This window comes from Anabrus simplex, chromosome 4, assembly GCF_040414725.1.
Source record: "Anabrus simplex isolate iqAnaSimp1 chromosome 4, ASM4041472v1, whole genome shotgun sequence".
In the NCBI taxonomy this organism is placed as follows: Eukaryota; Metazoa; Arthropoda; class Insecta; order Orthoptera; family Tettigoniidae; genus Anabrus; species Anabrus simplex.
The window spans coordinates 16,156,135-16,174,800 of NC_090268.1; the positions used below are offsets into that span (position 1 = coordinate 16,156,135).

The following is an 18,666-nucleotide window of genomic DNA, read 5'->3' on the forward strand; positions in this document are numbered from 1 at the left end:
CACCAAAGACTACGTTCGGCATTATCTAAGTTTCCAACTGACTTTGATAGCTGCGAAGCTCGCAGTGGAATGACGTGATGTTTGCAATTTCACCTCATTATATAATGCAGGCTATGGTGCGCACCGTGGAATTGGCGGAATTACAACACCACTTCATTCCACTGTGAGCTTGCCGAATGCAGTCTTCGTTGAAACGTCGGGACCATCACATGCTCCTGGACTACGGCCTACAAGCCCGGAAAACAGTGACATGATTTGTAGCGTCAGCTGTGAAAGCCTCAATTGCTATATCATGCACTGGAATAATTATATTTCATACGTACAGCTTTCTGAGTAAATTCAGAAGATCCCCATCTTTACTCATGATGTCTGCTATGATATGTTGCAATCCCAGCTCAACCTCGTGCATGGTTGCCAATCCTTGAACTTCTGGTCGAACTAAATATGCAGGATCAACAAAATCTGTACCCTCCAGTAACGCAACAGCTGGAGGCTCGAGGCCCAACATGCGCGCTTTATCGGCCTTAGAAGAGCGTTTACCTTGTTTATACGGAGCATACTGTGGAAGATGGAAACAAAAGAAGTCAGTAATCTAAATTGGTAAAAGGAAAAATCAAATAAATTAGAACCTTAATTATCCGCCTATCGATTAACCGATCATCGGATTGTCCGATGGTCTTTCCACATTTTAAATAGTCACTAATCCTAGCTGAAATTCTATTTGACTGAGCAAGTTTGCTACGCGGTCTGGGTTGCATAACTATGTGTGCTTGCATTCAGGAGGTGGTGGGTTCAGAGCCCACCGTCTGCAGCCCTGATGGAGATTTTCTGTGGTTTTCCATTTTCACACCACCTGATGCTGTACCTTCATTTAGGGAGGGTCAGGGTCACTTCCTTTCCAGTTCCAGCCTTGTCCTATCTCATCAGCACTATAAGACCTGTCTGTATTGGTGCAACATAAAATAAATAGGGAAAAAAATCTATTTGCCTACGAGACTATAACAAAACTTAGCATCTCTTACAAAGATAAAATGTTTCAGAAGCTATAGTTGCCATTTACAACACATTGTATTCTCATCTGTTGAGTGAGTGGGAACCAAATAGGCTGCTCCTGAGACCAGCTAACCGGACGTATTAAACTTTCAAAAGGTCAATCACAGGATTGCATCTCGTCAACAATGGTTGGTTCAGCTTCAGTTCTCACTCTGAGTATAAGCGTTTTCAGTGAACAATGCTTTCAAAACATGTTAATGGGAGAAAATGTGAAGTACTGGACCTTAAAACAGAAGTTAGAGTTATTAAAACATTTGAAAATTACGAAATCATGACCATGAGCAGTGACATGGGACTGGGACTGCATATGATCATTTAGAAATCCTTACGCAGTCCATTGGACATTATTTTATTTTACTCTGGATATTTTTAAATGGAAATCAGAAAAAAATTGCTGGCAGAAAAGTTCAGAAAAACATCTTTAGCAGAACATAATATGGTAAGGACAATTACCCATTCCTGCCCTCCCTTTTCATTACAACAGATGTCCACCTCCATAGTGTAAGGGTTAGCACTATTCGCTGCCGTCCTTGGAGGCCCGGGTTTGATTTCTGGTACTGTCAGAAATTTAAGAATGGGAGGAGAGTTGGTATGTGGTTGAAATGGTACTGTTAGGAAGGTCGATGTGGTGTCTCATCTCATATTGTGTGAATAGCGGCCAAATGCAATGGCACGTCAACTGGTGTGCCTGAAAAGAGCTGCACCACCTCGGGATGAGAGCACGAGTTTAAGTTCTTTTTATTACAACAGATAATTGAGGTTCTACTGTAATTAAATATATTTTATAAAACTGTAAAAAATGTGAATAGAAATGGTGGTACCTAACTTCAAACAAACTTCTAATATAGCCAACGCAGGAGAAAATTAAGATAGAGAAAAAAGAAAAGTTTAGTTTTAAAGTCAGAGCTGGTAAGAACACATGTTAAATCATACCACTCCTAAATAATAAATCGTTTAGTTTCCTTTTATTACAACATTTCTAATATTTTCAGTTGTCATCGTAAACATCCAGGATCCTCGAGGTCATTCACGGTTTGTGAACTGATGTCTTTTGAAAATATGAGGGCAGATCAGAAAATAAGTTGCACTTCCCAGTTATGGCCATTTATTACACCACCTATACAACAGCAACACGACTATAACGACATACACTGTAAGGTCACTTTTCCATATAGTTTCCAAGAAACTCCCAACATTTCTGCGAATGCACAACCAACTTGTCGATGCCGGATGCATAGAAATTTCCTCCAGCATTCTACAACCACTCGGAGACAGCGGCCTTCACCTCCTCATCGGTCTGGAAACGTCGACCACCGAGCTCCGTTTTGAGCTTACCGAACAGATGAAAGTCACATGGCGCTAGGTCGGGACTGTAGGGTGGATGTTGCCAGACTTCCCTCTTGAAACGCTGCAGCAGTTCTCTCGGTTGGCGGGCCTTGGGAGGTATTGCGTTATCGTGCAACAAAATCATACTGGCACTCAATTTCCCCCAGCACTTCTCTTTAATCGCTTTACGCAACCGGTGCAACGTTTGACAATACGACTCTGCGTTGATCGTCGTTCCTTTCGGCATGAATTCCACGTGCAGCAAACCCTCCATGTCAAAGACCATTGTCGCCATAACCTTACCGGCTGAAGGTTGAACCTTGGCCTTCTTTCGTGGTGATGAGGGGTGCACCCATTCCATGGATGTTCGCTTTGTTTCGGGAGTGAAGTGGTTGACCCACGTTTCGTCGCCTGTGACGATTCGCCGCAAAAACCCATTACCGACTGCGGCATAGCGTTACAAAAATGCCAGGGAGGGTTGGAAACGTTGTCCCTTGTGCTCATCGGTGAGAAGACGTGGGACCCATCTTTGACATAGCTTATGATATCCAAGGTCCTCATGAACAATGGCGAATACACTGCCATACGACATGTTAAGCTGCGTCCCGATTTCTCTCACTTTAATGCGCCGGTTCTGCCTAATGATCGCATTCACACTGTTGACCTTTGCACGGGTCCTGGACGTTGCGGGCCTGCCTTCGCGATGGTTGTCCGTGATATCCGTGCGTCCGGCTTCGAATTGCTGACACCACTTTACGATACCTTGCCGGGAAATGGCCCGCTCCCCATACACAGCACTAATTTCACGATGAATGTCCGTGCAATTCTTCCTTTTGGCCCATAGAAATCGGATTGTCGCACGCACCTCATATTTAGAGTGAACGTCCAGTTGACGAGCCATTGCATTTGGCCGCTATTCACACAATATTAGATGAGACACCACAACGATCTGTCTAACAGACGTGTGGGCAGGTGGGCAGTGTCTGTCCCTTTCTCCGCTGTGCCCACGTTTACGACACACAGCACGCTGCTGCGGCGCGTTAGTGCACCTAACCTTTTGATCCACTTACATACAACAACTTACATCCTGTACAATGAGTTAGTAATACAGTGAATTTTAAAATTCCACCATATGCTCGCACAAACTCCACTTCCTGATAATCAAATGATTATTCATGACAGCAGAAGTGTAGATGATGATAATTTATTTTAATTTTTTTGCCAACATAGGACTATTTTAGTCAGATTTATGGAGGTTTTTGTTCTTTTTGTCAGCCTAATACTGTTTCATCCTTTCTGAACGTAATTTTCTTTCTGCTTCTGGAATCAATCTTCCTTATTCTCTGCTTGTTGATTTTCATCTGTAGTCTAATGTGTTTATCTTTCAATATCTTGAGTGTATTGGTTTTGTATTTTAAATCTTCCACTGTAATATGTAATTCTCTCATGTCTTCTTTAAGCTCTGTGAGCCATCTAATATTATTCTTACTCTTACTTTTCCATAATTTTTCTATTATTTTTCTACTGATTCTATTTTCTGGTGACTGTATTAGATGCCCTAAGAATGATATTCGTTTCTTTTACACTGTGCTAGTCACAGGTTCTATTTCTTTATAAACTGTGTCATTGGAAGCTAGTCTCCAGACTCCGTTTACTTGATATTTTTTATTTTAACAGGTTCTCACTATCCTCCCTTCCAACTTGAGTACTCTATCTATTGCAACTGTGCTTGTTGTTTTGAATAATGTTTCACATGCACATGTAATTTGTGGCTGGGTGACTGTTTTGTAATGTTTCAATTTGGTTGCTATTGAGACACACCTTTTATTATATGTATTCCTGGTAACATGCTGTGCTGTAACCCGTTTATCTATTCTATTTTGCCATGCTCGTTTCTCGTTCTGATTATGTGATTATTTCACCTAAATATTTCATTTTTTCTAAAAATTTTATATCTTGGTCTCCCAGCTTAATTTTGTTTGCAAGCGGAAGTTAAGTTAGCATAATTTGTTTTTTCAAAGGAAATTTTCAAACCAATCTTTTGAGCTATTTCCTGTAAATATTTTATTTGTTGCCATTGATGCTTTCACGGCCCGTACTTACACACATGATATAGGCTATTGGGCTTATACTGTGTCAAAAAGAAAATAAGGTGAAAATCTTTACATTTCACAGAGAACTATGCTCTGCGTCATCAGAAGAAAATCTCGACTGTCCACGAGAAAGGCTTCTACAACAATGAGGTTTGAATTTAGACGTTACTCAATAGACGTGGAAATGGTACGTTCATTCATCACATGATGGCTCTCCGGACGCTGTACAGCGGCTAGTGTTCAAAGCGAAAGCTGACGGAACCATCAGCATCAGTCTGAGAGGGTTGCATAACATAACAGGCATACGCACATATGAAGGTATGACATTGATACAAGCCTGGAATGAAACATATGGCGATGAGGAACGCACGAATTTGGAAAACACCGAAACGAAATAACAATAGTGAAGGGACAGGGAAGGGAACTACCTACGTAAATCCTTAATGGCTGGCAATCAGGTATTACTTAATTGATAGCCAGTGTCCCTGTTGAAATTGTAAGGATTTCTACGTATTTCCACAGCTTCCTGTATAATCCTGGACCTCCAGTGTCTAGTGTGAGTAAGAGCTTGAGCATCTTGGAACATGACATCATGACCAGACGCTAGAGAGTGCTCAGCTATTGCTGATTTGTCTGGCTGGTTGAGACGAATATTACGTTCCTGTTCCTTGATACGAGTACCAGTGGACCGGAATTTTTGGTCAATGTATACCTTCGTAATCTATGATTTCGTAATCTATGATTATAATGATTATAATAACAATGTATACCTTACCACAAGTACAGGGAATTTTGTATACACCAGGATGTAAAAGTGGGGACAATTTCTCCTTTGTTTTACCCAGACTGTCAGCAATTTCAGTGATGGTGCCAAACACTGTTTTTATATTTTGTTTGTAGAGGACCTACGCAATTCGATCTGTGATGTTATGTATGTAAGGCAGGTAGGCAGTTCCCTTCACATCTTCCTTCTGTGAGCTCTGCTTGGTGGTTTCTCTGGGATGCAGGCTCTATGAATCTGCAAATCGCTGTAACCATTACCCTTGAACGTGACTTTGAATGTGTCCATCTCCACCTGGATGTTTGATGGCTCACAAATTTGTCTCGCCCTCTTGGTGGATGTTGTGAGAATGCCTTGTTTTTGTGCTGGATGGTGGTGAGAATCTGTATGAAGATAGCGATATGTGTGAGTAGGCTTACGGTAGACGGTATGTCCTAAGGAGCCATCCGGTTTCTTTCTTACTACCACATCCAAGAAAGGCAGGCTTCCATCTGACTCCATCTCCATAGTGAATTTACTTGAAGGATGTTGCTGACTTAGATGGTTTAGAAACAGATGAAGTTTCTCAGGACCTTCTATCCAGACGACAAATTTATCATCAACAAACCTCAACCATATCATCTGTTTGACTGTCTTGGTCTTTTACGTTTATTCTGCATATGTGTCTCCCATTGAGCTCACTAATTAATTTGTATTTCACACTTCAAATCCAATCACAACGTTGATAGCAAAATACTGTTACAAATATCATCAAGAAATATAATCTAAACACATAAATCCCAAGCAAAACAAAAAGTTCCTACAATTCTTGCACCTTGTTGCACCAAGCACAACTAGACAAGCAAGACAGTCAATACATCCTGCTATCAATTATACACATATATATCCAATTACAAATTAGCCAACTCAAGAGAGACAAGGTTAAAGAACAGTAAAAATGAAATGGCGTATGGCTTTTAGAGTCGGGAGTGTCCGAGGACAAGTTCGGCTCACCAGATGCATGTCTTTTGATTTGATGCCGGTAGGCGACCTGCGTGTCGTGATGAGGATGAAATGATGATGAAGACAACACATACACCCAGCCCCCGTACCAGCGAAATTAACCAATTATGGTTAAAATTCCTGACCCTACCAGGAATCGAACCCGGGACCCCTGTGAACAAAGGCCAGCACGCTAACCATTTGGCCAACGAGCCGGACTGAAGAACAGCAAACAGCAATAGCTTATGACAGGATCTTAAAGACAATGATCACTAGAATAACTAACCCATTCACCAACATACTCGATGCAGAAACGTAAGACATGATATACTGTAAAACACACAAGGAGAAAGTAATATAACCAAAAGAACATTTAACAGAAATCATTAATGATCTCAACATCACAGAACAAAATTACTTCACCAATGTCAACAAACACAGCATCCAGCCTGCCTGAAGGACTCTTCGTGGGCTTGCAAATTTCAGACATGACTATTTTGGTACTCAAAAGGAGCCTCACCCAAAGACTGCATAATCAAACAATAAGAGCATCAGACATACGCTTGGGCAATTACATAAAATAAATTTTGTCATAAAGCCGGTATTGTTGTAGGTATATACTAGTGGAATCCTTTATAAAACACTCCACCTTTACAATACAAATCGTCTGTCTTTATTTTAAGGACTCTCACAATTTTAAAGGTTTTCACGATGAGACGTCAAATACGTCACATTTTAATTCGATGCATTCGACTTTGAATTTCTGTTAACACTCAATGTTTTCAATGACCGTGCTATATTTTAAGGTGTCTTGTATTTCACTGACTAAAGATGTCCAAAAAGAATACGGAACATGTCTCGAAATTTCATAATGTTGTCTTAATATACATTACATACATACATTATCATTATAAACTGTTACGCCTTTTAGCGTTCAGTCTGCAAGCCTCTGTGAATTTACTAAACGTCGCCACAATCCTCGATTTGCAACTTGTGTTGTGGCCTCGTTTAGTTCTATACCTCTTATCCTTAAATCGCTAGAAACTAAGTTTAACCACAGTCGTCTTGGTCTACCTCTACTTCTCTTACCCTCCATAACAGAGTCCATTATTCTCCTAGGTAACCTATCCTCCTCCATTCGCCTCACATGATCCTACCACCAAAGCCGGTTTATGCGTACAGCTTCAAGCCATTGAGTTCATTCCTAAATTAGCCTTTATCTCCTCATTCCGAATACCCTCCTGCCATTGTTCCCACCTGTTTGTACCAGCAATCATTCTCGCTACTTTCATGTCTGTTACTTCTAATTTATGAATAAGATATCCTGAGTCTACCCAGCTTTCGCTCCCGTAAAGCAAAGTTGGTCTGAAAACAGACTGATGTAAAGATAGTTTTGTCTGGAAGCTGACTTCCTTCTTACAGAATACCGTTGATCGCAACTGCAAGCTCGCTGCACTAGCTTTACTACACCTTGATTCAATCACACTTACTATATTACCAACCTGGGAAAACACAACCTAAATCCTTGAAATTATCGACCTGTTCTAGCTTTGTATCACCAATCTGACATTCAGTTCTGTTGAATTTCTTACCTACAGACATCAATTTAGTCTTCGAGAGGCTAATTTTCATATCGTACTCATTACACCTATTTTCAAGTTCCAAGATATTAGACTGCAGGCTTTCGGCACAATCTGCCATTAAGACCAAGTCGTCAGCATAGGCCAGACTGCTTACTACATTTCCCCCTAACTGAATCCCTCCCTGTCATTTTATACCTTTCAGCAGATGATCCATGTAAACTATGAACAGCAAAGGTGAAAGATTACAGCCCTGTAGCGTAAGTACCCTGAACCAAGAACTCATTCTACCATCAATTCTTACTGCAGCCCAATTGTCAACATAAATGCCTTTGATTGATTTTAATAATCTACCTTTAATTCCATAGCCCATAGTCCCCCAATATAGCGAACATCTTTTCCCTCGGTACCCTGTCATATGCTTTCTCTAGATCTACGAAACATAAACACAACTGCCTATTCCTCTCATAGCATTTTTCAATTACCTGGCGCATACTGAAAATCTGATCCTGACAGCCTCTCTGTGGTCTGAAACCACACTGGTTTTCATCCAACTTCCTCTCAACGACTCCCTTCCAAGATGCCACTGAATACTTTGCCTGATACACTAATCAATGATATACCTCGATAGTTGTTGCAATCCTTCCTGTTCCCTTGCTTATAGATAGGTGCAATTACTGCTTTTGTGCAATCTGAAGGTACCTTACCAACACTCCATGCTAATCTTACTACTCTATGAAGCCATTTCATCCCTATCTTCCCACTATACTTCACCATTTCAGGTCTAATTTCATCTATTCCTACTGCTTTATGACAATGGAGTTTATTTACCATCCTTTCCACTTCCTCAAGCGTAATTTCACCAACATCATTATCCTCCCCATGAGCTTGGCTGTTCGCAACACCACCAGGATGATTTCCTTTTACACTGAGAAGATGTTCAAAATATTCCCGCCATCTCTCCAGTGATTCCCTGGGATCTATTATGAGTTCACCTGAATTACTCAAAACACTGCTAAGATTCTTTATTACTGTCCAGAAAGGTTTCCCTCCTGCTTGAACTTGCCTTTCCAAGTTATTACCAAAATCTTCCCACGACTTCTTTTTCGATTCAACAACCATTTGTTTCACTCTGTTTCTTTTATCTACGTACAAATCCCTGTCTGCTTCGGCCCTTGTTTGAGCCATTTCTGGTAGGCCTTCTTTTTACGTTTACAAGCTGCTCTCACTTCATCATTCCACCAAGATGTTCGCCTTTTCCCATCTTTACACACAATTGTTCCTAGGCATCCCCTTACTGTTTCTACTACAGCATCCCCGTATGCCACCCATTCACTTTCTATATCCTGAAACTGCTTACTGTCTACTGTTCGAAACTTCTCACTAATCATATCCATGTCTAATTTCCTCGTCCTAGAGATTTTCTACCCTTATTCGTTTGCAGACAGATTTCACTTTCTCTACCCTAGGCCTAGAGATACTTAGTTCACTGCAGATCAGATAGTGGTCTGTATCTTTGAAAAATCCTTGGAAAACTCGTACATTCCTAACAGATTTCCTGAATTCGAAGTCGGTTAAGATATAGTCTATTATGGATCTGGTACCCCTAGCCTCCCATGTGTAGCAGTGAATAGCCTCATGCTTGCAGAATGTATTCGTAACTGCTAAACCCGTACTAGCACAGAAGTCCATCAAACGCTTCCCATTCCCATTAGCTTCCATATCTTCCCCACATTTACCAATCGCCCTTTCGTATCCTTCAGTTCTATTCCCAACTCTCGCATTCAAATCGCCCATTAGCACTATTCTATCCTTGCTGTTGACCCTGACCACGATGTCACTCAATGCTTCATAAAACTTGTCAACTTTATCCTCATCTGCACCCTCACATGGTGAATACACGGACACAATTCTAGTCCTGATTACTCCAACTGACAAATCTACCCACATCATTCGCTCATTTACGTGCCTAACAGAAACTATGTTGCGTGCAATGGTATTCCTGATATAGAGCCCTGCCCCAGACTCTGCCCTTCCCTTTCTAACACCCGTCAAGTACACTTTATAATCTCCTACCTCTTCCTCATTATCTCCCCTTACCCGAATATCACTTACTTCTAGCACATCCAGATGCATCCTCTTTGCTGACTCAGCCAGTTCTACTTTCTTTCTTCCATAAGCCCCATTAATAATATTGATAGCTCCCCATCGAATTCCATTTCGTTCGCCAAGTTGTTTCCAAGGAGTCCCTCGCCTGTCAAATGGGAGTGGGAATCCGTTACTCCCATAGGTCCGAGGCTTGCTTAAAAAGTTCTGAGCTCAGTAAATTCATGAAGTAGGATGCTACCCTACTTGCACATAGTCCAAGTGAGGATCTCTCCTCTAACGGGTTATGGACCACCGGTGAATTGTATAGTCCTAGCCGCCTAAGCACAAGGAGGGCCATGACTCAGAATATGTCCGAGATGCCCACTCCCATTCCATAGCAACTGGTATCCCGACTCTCAGGACCACTTACTAGGCCACTCAGCCGTTGCCCATGGTTCACGAACTAGGAGGCGACTACAGTAGCCCACACCATGAACCATCGTAACCCACATCTGAAGACAGAAAATTTGTACTGAAAAGGTGGAGTGTTTGGTGAAGGATTTCACAAGTACATACCCTAGGCAACATCGGGATATACATCATGACAAGTAATGAACTTCATTCCGATTCCGTATTGACTTCAAATATCTAAGATGAAATTCTAAAAGGATTCAATTATATAAAGTCCACCTATTCATTTACACTTCTGCCTTTTAATAAATGGTCTGTTTAAGAAGGTACATAGTTGTTTAAAAAACTACCTAGGACATGATTCAACCTAGCCTAAAGGTCATCATGTGCATAACATAAAAAATCTGTGATAAAATACAATCAACAAATGCAATGGGAGTTTATGTTAAAATATACATTGCTTCTATATGAAAAATACACTGAACAAATACAACAGAAACCTGTTTAAAATGTACATGATTCAAACTTGGATGAATTTAGTTGTAAGTGTAGGTCCAACTGTATTTAATACAATATTGGTTGGCTGGAGGAAATACTTAAAGAATTGTGAAGACAGTTAGACGTTGTTCTAATTGGTCATGTTTCTGGAAATGGAGTGAAGTTTTGAAAAATCTTTTATAATGCTTCAACAGAGAATACAAGTATAGCCAGGATCTGAAAGTGGAAACAAAAGGCCGAGTATGAGAATGAAAAATGAGGTAGAAGTAAAAGATAATATGATGAGTTACAGTACTCACGTCCTCTTTCCTCCAGCCCTATCAGGTTGGGTCGATGTTGACCTCCACACTAACTGGTGACCGTTGTGATGTTGCGTTGGGTGGGAGAAATGGCAGGTGAGGGTAAGGAAAGTGTACAGAAAACAAAGAAGGACAGAATTGGGAATTATCAGATACGAAGAGACCTGCATGTCAGCCCGATCATGGAAGAAAGGCCGATTGTTGCAAGGCTGAAGTGGCTAGGACACGTTAAGTGGATGCAGGTGACTCGAGCACCAAAGAAGTATTCTGAAACGATCATTCCGGGACGAAGACCAACTGGACGCCCTAGTAAAAGGTGTTTAGATCAGATAACAGAAGACCTACAGAAGAGAGGAGAAACACGGGATGCTCTAGAGAGAAAAGAAGAATACCGAAGACCGTAATAAATGGCTCGCTGGAAGGAATTCATCATGATGATGTTGATGTTTTTTCCATACTTCAGTGAGGTCAATCTGAATGTGTGAAACAGGCCTACTCCAATATTCCTAATAATTATCATGATGTTATTGCAGAGACAAAATGAATGATTATATAAAAGTTTTACTCACAATATGCTCCAATTCACTTAATGTGCGTGCACAGCGTAAAGCCTTCTCAATTACAGGGGTTAATGCGTCCTGCTTGGCAATGTACTTTTCTATGGAAGCTGCTTTCTGCTTCACGAGTCTGGGGACAGAAAAAAAAAATGAAAAATCAGAAACAGCAAATGAATTCCTAGAACAATATTGTTAATCAAAGAATTATGATGAAAAGGACGATGATATGGTAATGATAAAACTTTCTTCAGATTATTGCAGTCATTTTCAGGGTTGCTGTAACTGCCCTGTCTCACTTTTGATATTTTATGGGGATGTAAACCTGGATGTCATTCCTGTTATCATATGATTTTTCATGTGGAAATTCCATCCTAGCTTCCAATGAGATTCAATATGTCAGCCATCTGCACGAAAAGGCAGCAAGCTAAGCCATGGTACTAATTGTCCCCACCCCCACAATAATGATGACAATAATGACCATAATGGGCAGCAATGGTCCGTATTGACTTATCACTGTTATTAATTATTTAAAGGTCCGCCTTGTCAATACAATTCAAAATCTAGTATATTTATTAATACATCAAATACATTGATGCAAGTAAAATGGACTAGTATAAGTCGGGAACAATTCTCTAAGCCATGGGTAAATAATGGAAATATCGAGCTAGATGATGATGATGATTATTATTATTATTATTATTATTATTATTATTATTATTATTATTATTATTATTATTATTATGCGTGCATGGTCCCTTTCGGAACACACGAACCTTTATTTATGATTTCGTTTGCGGAGGATCCAGGATGCTTTCATCTGTTGACTAAAGATCCTTTTCCTTTCTTCCATCCACTTGGTACCTGCTCTTTTTGGTACTTCATTCTCTGGAGTAACTTCCCAATTGTCAATTTTCTTTCTATATATATTTCGATTCAAAATGTCTTCACAGAGAATTTGTGCATTCTTCATGTCCGCTTTTGTTTGTTGTATCCAAGGAAAATTCTTCAGTTTGTCAACTCTTTCAAGAACTTGGTGGGTTAGTCTAGTTTCTGGAAGCCTCTTAACATGTCCATAAAATTTTAGCCTTTTTTTCCTGAGGTCTGCCGCAATATTAGATAATTTTTCTGTGGATTTCCGGGTTTGGAGGCGGTACCCTTCTCCCATGTGTCTTGGTCCTAAAATTTTCCTCATGATTTTTCGCTCTTCTTTTAGGATATTTTCCAGTTCGCCCTTTCTATGAAGCGTTAGAGTTTCCCCTGCATATAAAGCCTCCGGTTTGATTACAGTATTGTAATGTTTAATCTTAACATGGAGAGACATACATTTTTTGTTGTAGATTTCTCTTGTTCTCCCATAAGCTCTTCCGAGTTTTTGGACACGGTTGTTTTGGGCTATTTTCTCTTGTCCAGTTGGTTCGAGGATTTCGCCCAGGTATTTGAAGTGAGGGACTCTGTTGATTTGTCCGTATTTTGTATTGAGACTATGAATGTCTAGTTTTGCACAGAAAAATTCAGTTTTCTGGAAGGAGATATGAAGTCCGACCTTTCTGGCACATTCTTGGAGAATTTCAACTTGCTTTATTGCTGTGACTTCATTGCTGGACAAAAGGGCAAGGTCATCCGCGAAGGCTAAGCATGGAATTTCAAGCTTGTTTTTTCGTGTCCCGATGTTTACTGGGTTCCAGCTATTTTGTGCTTTCAGTTCGTTTTCCCATTCCCTCATCACCTTATCTAGTACGAGGTTGAAGAGGAGGGGTGATAGTCCATCTCCTTGCCGGACACCAGTTTTTATCAGGAATTCGTCTGAGATTTCTCCCATGAATTTCACTCTTGACTTTGTGTCAGTGAGGGTCTGTTTGGTCAAGTTTAGCGTTTTGGAGTCTAGTCCCTGTTCTTTCAGGATGCTGAACAAAGATTGATGATCAACTGAATCATAAGCCTTCTTGAAATCTACGAAGGTACAGATGATTGGAAGGTTTCTGAGGGCCCTGAATTTTAGAGCGGTTTTGAGGTTGAAGATCTGTTCAGTGCATGATCTGTGAGGGCGGAACCCAGCTTGATATTCACCAATTTTATGCTCTAGTTGTTCTTGTATTCTTTTCAACAGGCATGCAGAGAAAATTTTGTAGCCGACTTCAAGGAGGGAGATTCCCCTATAGTTGTTCACATCAGTTTTGTCTCCTTTTTTGTGAAGTGGGTGAATCAAGGCACATTTCCAGTCTTATGGGAGTTTTTCATTTTTCATTATTATTATTATTATTATTATTATTATTATTATTATTATTATTATTATTATTATGACTCGTGAGGTGTGGCTATGAAGTTGTTTACGCCTGTTAGTATTATTATTATTATTATTATTATTATTATTATTATTATTATTATTATTATTATTATTATGTAGTTATGTCCGGACTTTATTTGGTATAAACCGTGGTCTTATTATTTGTGTTGTATGTGAGGTTATGTTATGACACGTTTGCTTATACGTACAGTATATTAATAAGAGTTTATCTGATGTAAGAACATGTAGTTAATAGTATATAATTTATTATTACCTGTATATATGATGTATAAATCCAATGCAATGTTGCGCAACACACGGTAATAGTCCAGAACAACGCATCTTTGGCACTGGAGAGTTACAGAAAAATCCATTCATTGTAAATAGGCTGTTGGAGACTCTCAAAATTACGAGAAAATATATTGCGTCATATTCTTCTAAAAGCCTGGCCAGGCAATGTATATAAAGAAGCAGTCTTGAGGGTTGAGTAGAGCTGTTTTAGTGAGAGTGATGAGTGCAAGTCGTTAATCGAGTATGTGAGTTTCATTGGTAGATGGTTGACAAGCAAGTGTTACAGTCTCTTCTTCTTATTCTCCTTCTTTGTAGCAGTCAAGTGTTCAAAATGGTGGTTTATTGATGTGTGTGTAATGTGTAAATAATCTGTAAATAAAACGGTGTACACAATTGGCAGCATTTTGTATGCGCGTCTTTGTGGATATATGTGTACATGTTTCTAGAATTCATTAATATTCTCTTCTTCAGCTTACAGATTAAAATCACATGCATGTAAAAGTCCTAGTCATAGTCAAGGGAATTGTACAAGCTGTACTCCACACCCATCTACTCCCTCCCTCTGAAGCCTGCGAGGTGCAGACTTGTGTACGAACAGTCAACACAGATGGCAAGCCTACCAATCTAGTGGCCCTGGTTGTCTAGTGGACTGAAATTTTCTTCCAGTTTCTTGTGTCCTAGAAGGTTCACCAGAAACTTGACTTAGCAAGAAAATTTGGCGTGGAACGTTTTGGAAAAAACAGCTATATACAATGGTGGGGAAAAAATGTGGATAACTTTGTAAAAACGAAATTATAATTGTTATACACCAATCATTAACGTGAACTGTTCCATTAATTACCTTAATTGTTACATTAAGGTGGTTTCTAATGTGTATTCTGCAATTTTGGAGAAGAATATTATGCGTAGATATTATAAATAAACTTAAGGAGCTGCATACCACTCCTAAGTGCTAGGCACTCAATTTTATTGCATGACTTTTAAATTTTACGATCTGGGGCGGAAGCTATTGATGGATTGTCAGTGTTGACGTTCTCTTTAACCTGTTCGGTGGGCAATGCTGCGAGATCTGTGGCTACATGCCGCTTGCACGGCGGGCAATGCGGACATAACCGCTGATTCTAATTATACTTTTTTTTTCTTGGTTGCCTGCCTGCAAATGTTTATTTCTTTTCTAGCAGTGTATTCTGGATGAGTCTGCCCTCTGATGTGAATTTTTTCAACTATGTTCTCCCAATACCAATGTGTCATCCACGAGTTGCATCATAAAGAATGCAACATATGTCCAGGCAAGAACTACCTAAAGCCTCACGCTGAAGCTTTAGCTCATCGCCTGATCATCCCGTTGATTCAATAATATTGCTTTAGAAGGGATTTCTGGAGATTACGATGCTACACAGACTTCTCTGATGACACATGAGAAATGTGACCTAATTTATTATCCCCAGTCTCGAGTTCTTCCTTCACGACTTGACTGTGCGTTTACCGTGAGTTACACAACATTTATTATCGCAAGCATGTGTTCTGTAATACAGGCACAATACATGATTTACTTCCAAACTACAGAGAACAGGGTTCTATTCCATTCTTTTTCTTACATTTGTATTTCCACTAAAATGTCTAAAACTGGGAGAGTTAGCCACTTGAGCCAACAAGAAATAAGTGAATTTTTAATACTCCTAGATTTTGTCTTAAACAATAACTATTTTATGTTTAACAACAAAATCTACCAACAAAAAGGTCTTCCGATGGGTGCCCCAGCATCAGGCATCCTAGCCGAAATTTATATTTATCACATGGAAAAAACTAAAATTATCGACAAACTTGATGGTTACTTTACAAAGGTGAATAATAATAATAATAATAATAATAATAATAATAATAATAATAATAATAATAATAATAATAATAATAATAATAATAAATTCCAAAATTTGGGTGTTTATAAACTGAAATGTGCTAGTTGTTTAAAAAGTTACATAGGACAAACAGGTAGGAACTTCATTATAAGATATGAGGATAATAATAAACTTGATGGTTTGTACCATTGGTCTAGATTTGTAGATGACACCTTTGTAATACCAGATGAAAGAATTACTAATGGCCAGACCTTTTTAAACCAACTTAACTCCCTTGACTCTGAAGTAAATAACAGTTTAAATTATTTAGACTTGAAAATTACTAGAAATAATCAAAACCTTTCCTTTAACATCTTCAGAAAACCAACACAGAGTGTCAACATGATCAAAAATGATTCTTTACACCCAGGAGCTCATAAAAGAGCCGGCTTCTTTAGTATGATTTACAGAACTTTTAATATTCCGCTTTCAACCCAGGATAAAAAAAAAAAAAAAGAAATTAATACTATATATCATTTAGCATACAAGAATGGCTATAATAAAGAGTTTGTAAACAGGATTATAAATAAAGTAAAAAATACGTTAATACAAGAACAAAAAGAAAAAGAGAATAAGAAATTTGCCGTATTAAATATAATAGCAGTAAAATATATAGTATTATGAATCTATTCAAAAGACGTAATTTAAGAATCGCTTTTAGGACTAACAACACAAACTCGAAATTATTTTATAACACTCATATCGTTAATAATAATAATAATAAAAAATTCCAAAATTTGGGTATTTATAAACTGAAATGTGTTAGTTGTTTAAAAAGTTACATAGGACAAACAGGTAGGAACTTCATTATAAGATATCAGGAACACACCAGAGCCAAGAAATACAACAGATACTTGGCCATGAGCAAACAAATGACCGACTCCAATCACATGTTTACAAATATATATAATGACCTTAAAATAATGAAAAACGTAAATAAAGGCCATTTATTAAACACATATGAGGAAATCTACATTTATCTAGACCAGAGAAACAATCCAACAAATAATATCAATGAGCTTTCTGAGAAGTATAACATTTTATATGAAGAACTATTAAAAGCGAAAGTTAGGAAGAAACGTCAGACTCTAACACGTCACACGCTCGGTGACACTCAGGTTGTTCACCTTAGGACACACTCTCCTACTTCTCCTCCACACTCCCCGCTCAGCGTAGCAACTACCAGTACTTGTTTTAAAGCACATGCACACTTACCTCGGTAGAAGTGAGTCCTTCTCCGCACATCGGGGCCAATAATAAGGAGTAAGTAATACGATTTTATTACATTACATTATATTTATTTCATCTTCCATTTCACGTTACTTACACTTATATTAATTTCCATTTTTTATTTTTTCATTTTATTTCAGATAAAATTATATCCATTACCACACAGAACTTTACCATCATGGCGCCGAGCTGACTTTAAATTCTGAAGCATTTAAATTTATTATACCATCTAAGGAATGCCTATTAAGTTTCAACAAATCTTTCACCAAGAGATACAAATCAAGTGTGCTATTTACAACAAATGATATTTTAAGATTTTATAAGCAAAACTGGTATTTTCCAAGAATATCAAGAAGAGAAATATGGACAATTTAACTGTTTTATCTGTCTTATGACTTACAATTTTAACAAAATTTCGAAGATCTTATTTTAAATGTCAAAAAATTTGAATGTGTCTTTCCAATTTTAATAATATTTATTTCTGATATATTAATGTTAATTTATTATTAGCTGATGATGTCCCTTAGGGGACGAAACATGTACTAGATATAATAAATTATATGTTGTATTGAATAGGCGGACCGCTTAGTTATAATATTTAAGTTTATCTTGAATATTCATTGATTGATCTAGTTCAAGTAGCGATCATGACAGTGACTGTGGTGATGATAATACTGATAATATTACACAAATAGTGCAACTTCTTCGTCAACATAGACACAGACTGAAAATGGACAAAGAAGGTCCCGCTTTGATCCAAAATTCCATCCTGATGTAAAGGGAGAGTTTTTAGGGAAATCAAAACCGAGCAAAATATTTGAATTACTTTTTGAAGACGAGATATGCCAGAACATAGCTGAACAGACAAAAGATGAGCAGCAGAAAATCAGACATACAACCCATTTTCGTAAGATAGTGAGGTACTTCAAGATGGCGGCGAGTGAGAGTAACTGTATCTTTTTCCTGTGTTCTTTTAGGAGTTTTGGTGTCAAAACAAGTAGAGTGCGCAAAAGAATATTATGCGTAGATATCATAAATAAACTTAAGGAGCTGCATTCCACTCCTAAGTGCTAGGCACTCAATTTTATTGCATGACTTTCAAATTTTACGATCTGGGGCGGAAGCTATTGATGGATTGTCAGTGTTGACATTTTCTTTAACCTGTTCGGTGGGCGATGCTGCGAGATCTGCAGCTAGACGATCCAGCCAGTGATTCCTTGTGTTGTGAAGTGCTCGGAAGTAATTCTGTGCAATTTAAACGGCTTTGTTTTTATTCCACGTGCTACAGCGGCTGCT

The 18,666-nt window shown here is 38.7% G+C and overlaps 1 protein-coding gene across 5 annotated transcripts in view; it reads right to left on the minus strand.

Annotated features, from left to right (window-relative positions):
- LOC136871580 (S1 RNA-binding domain-containing protein 1) overlaps nt 1-18,666 on the minus strand; it is a 168,722-nt gene that overhangs the window by 72,860 nt on the left and 77,196 nt on the right. For all 5 annotated transcript variants that reach the window (XM_068227151.1, XM_068227148.1, XM_068227149.1 and 2 more), the window contains 2 exons: nt 11,680-11,797; nt 324-559 (listed from right to left, as the gene is read on the minus strand). In XM_068227151.1, coding sequence (XP_068083252.1) covers nt 324-559; nt 11,680-11,797 — 354 coding nt within the window. The remainder of the gene's footprint in view (nt 1-323; nt 560-11,679; nt 11,798-18,666) is intronic.